Source organism: Apaloderma vittatum, unplaced genomic scaffold (assembly GCF_000703405.1).
Source record: "Apaloderma vittatum isolate BGI_N311 unplaced genomic scaffold, ASM70340v1 scaffold33308, whole genome shotgun sequence".
NCBI lineage: Eukaryota > Metazoa > Chordata > Aves > Trogoniformes > Trogonidae > Apaloderma > Apaloderma vittatum.
This window is the reverse complement of record NW_009729628.1, coordinates 5,123-6,179: the sequence shown is the minus strand read 5'-3', so window position 1 is coordinate 6,179 and position 1,057 is coordinate 5,123. Positions and strand designations below refer to the sequence as shown.

The 1,057-nt window shown below is 59.7% G+C and overlaps 1 protein-coding gene across 1 annotated transcript in view; it reads right to left on the bottom strand.

The window, feature by feature from the left end:
* The window catches only part of LOC104277774 (leupaxin-like), a 2,763-nt gene that overhangs the window by 689 nt on the left and 1,017 nt on the right, over positions 1–1,057 (bottom strand). Inside the window, 3 exon segments of the mRNA XM_009874522.1 lie at positions 1–215; positions 218–392; positions 468–526. Of these exon segments, the coding sequence (XP_009872824.1) occupies positions 1–215; positions 218–392; positions 468–526 (449 nt within the window).

The window sequence follows — 1,057 nt, the reverse complement described above, 5'->3', positions numbered from 1 at the left end:
ACAGTAGGCGCAGCGGGGGCAGAAGGCCTGGAGGTAGTCCTCCTCGCAGTATGCCAACCCGCCTCGCTCAAAGAAGGGTCGGCCACCCAGCTTCTGCCTGCAGCAGGCACAGGTGAAGTGTTCGGGGTGCCAGGTTTTGCCCAGAGCTGTGAGCACCTGTACAGAGGTGAGAGCAGCTCTGGGAATGCTGTGAGCTGAGGGCAAGGGGTCACCAGGATGGAGGCTCTAGGGCTCACCTTGCCAGCAATGGGCTTGTGGCACGCAGCACAGATGCCAGTGGGGGTGGCTGTGATGCCCAGCTCCTGCAGGTCCTGGGTGAGGCTGTCCAGCATGTTATCCAGCGAGCGATCGGGCTTTGCTGGCATCCTGTCTCTCTGCCCTACAGTCATTAGCTGCCAGGAAGGAGGGTGGTGAGGGCTGGGTGAGCGCCAGGTCCCAGCCTTCCTTCTCCCAGGGTGAAGGTTCACCTTGCTCTCTACGTGTTCCAGGTCAGCCAGGATCTTGTCCAGCTGCCCCTGGTACGGAGCTGATGGGCACAGCAGAGAGTGAGAGATGCTGCAGCTTCCACACTAAGTCCAGAGGATGTCTGGCACTGAGAACCCTCCACCCCACGAGACCATGAGATGCTGTCCTTTCCCCACAGGCCACAGACCATGCGTGGGTTGGGGGAGAATGCTGGAAGCCCAGCCCTCCTCACCCCAGCAGTGCTGCAGAGATGCAGGATACAAGCCCCTGCCCTAGCAGGGGACTTTGTTTTTTTGAGGATATGCAGGACGCCAGGTGAGCCTGGAGGGTATGTCCAAGTGATGGAAAGGGTGGCCCCAGATGGCTTTGCTGTCTCATGACCATGTTTTACCTGTATGTGGTCTTCAAAGCCTCTCTTAGAGGCTGAGCCTGAGGCGGTCGCTGCACCTGGAAGGATAAACCCTTGCAGCTGAGCCCGCAGGATGCTCCCCAGAAGCAGGCATCCTTCACTGCCTGCCCAGCACCACACATCCCTGTCACAAACTGAGCAGAGTCTCAGCCGTGAGCCCCGCTGTGCCGAGGTGTTACCTTC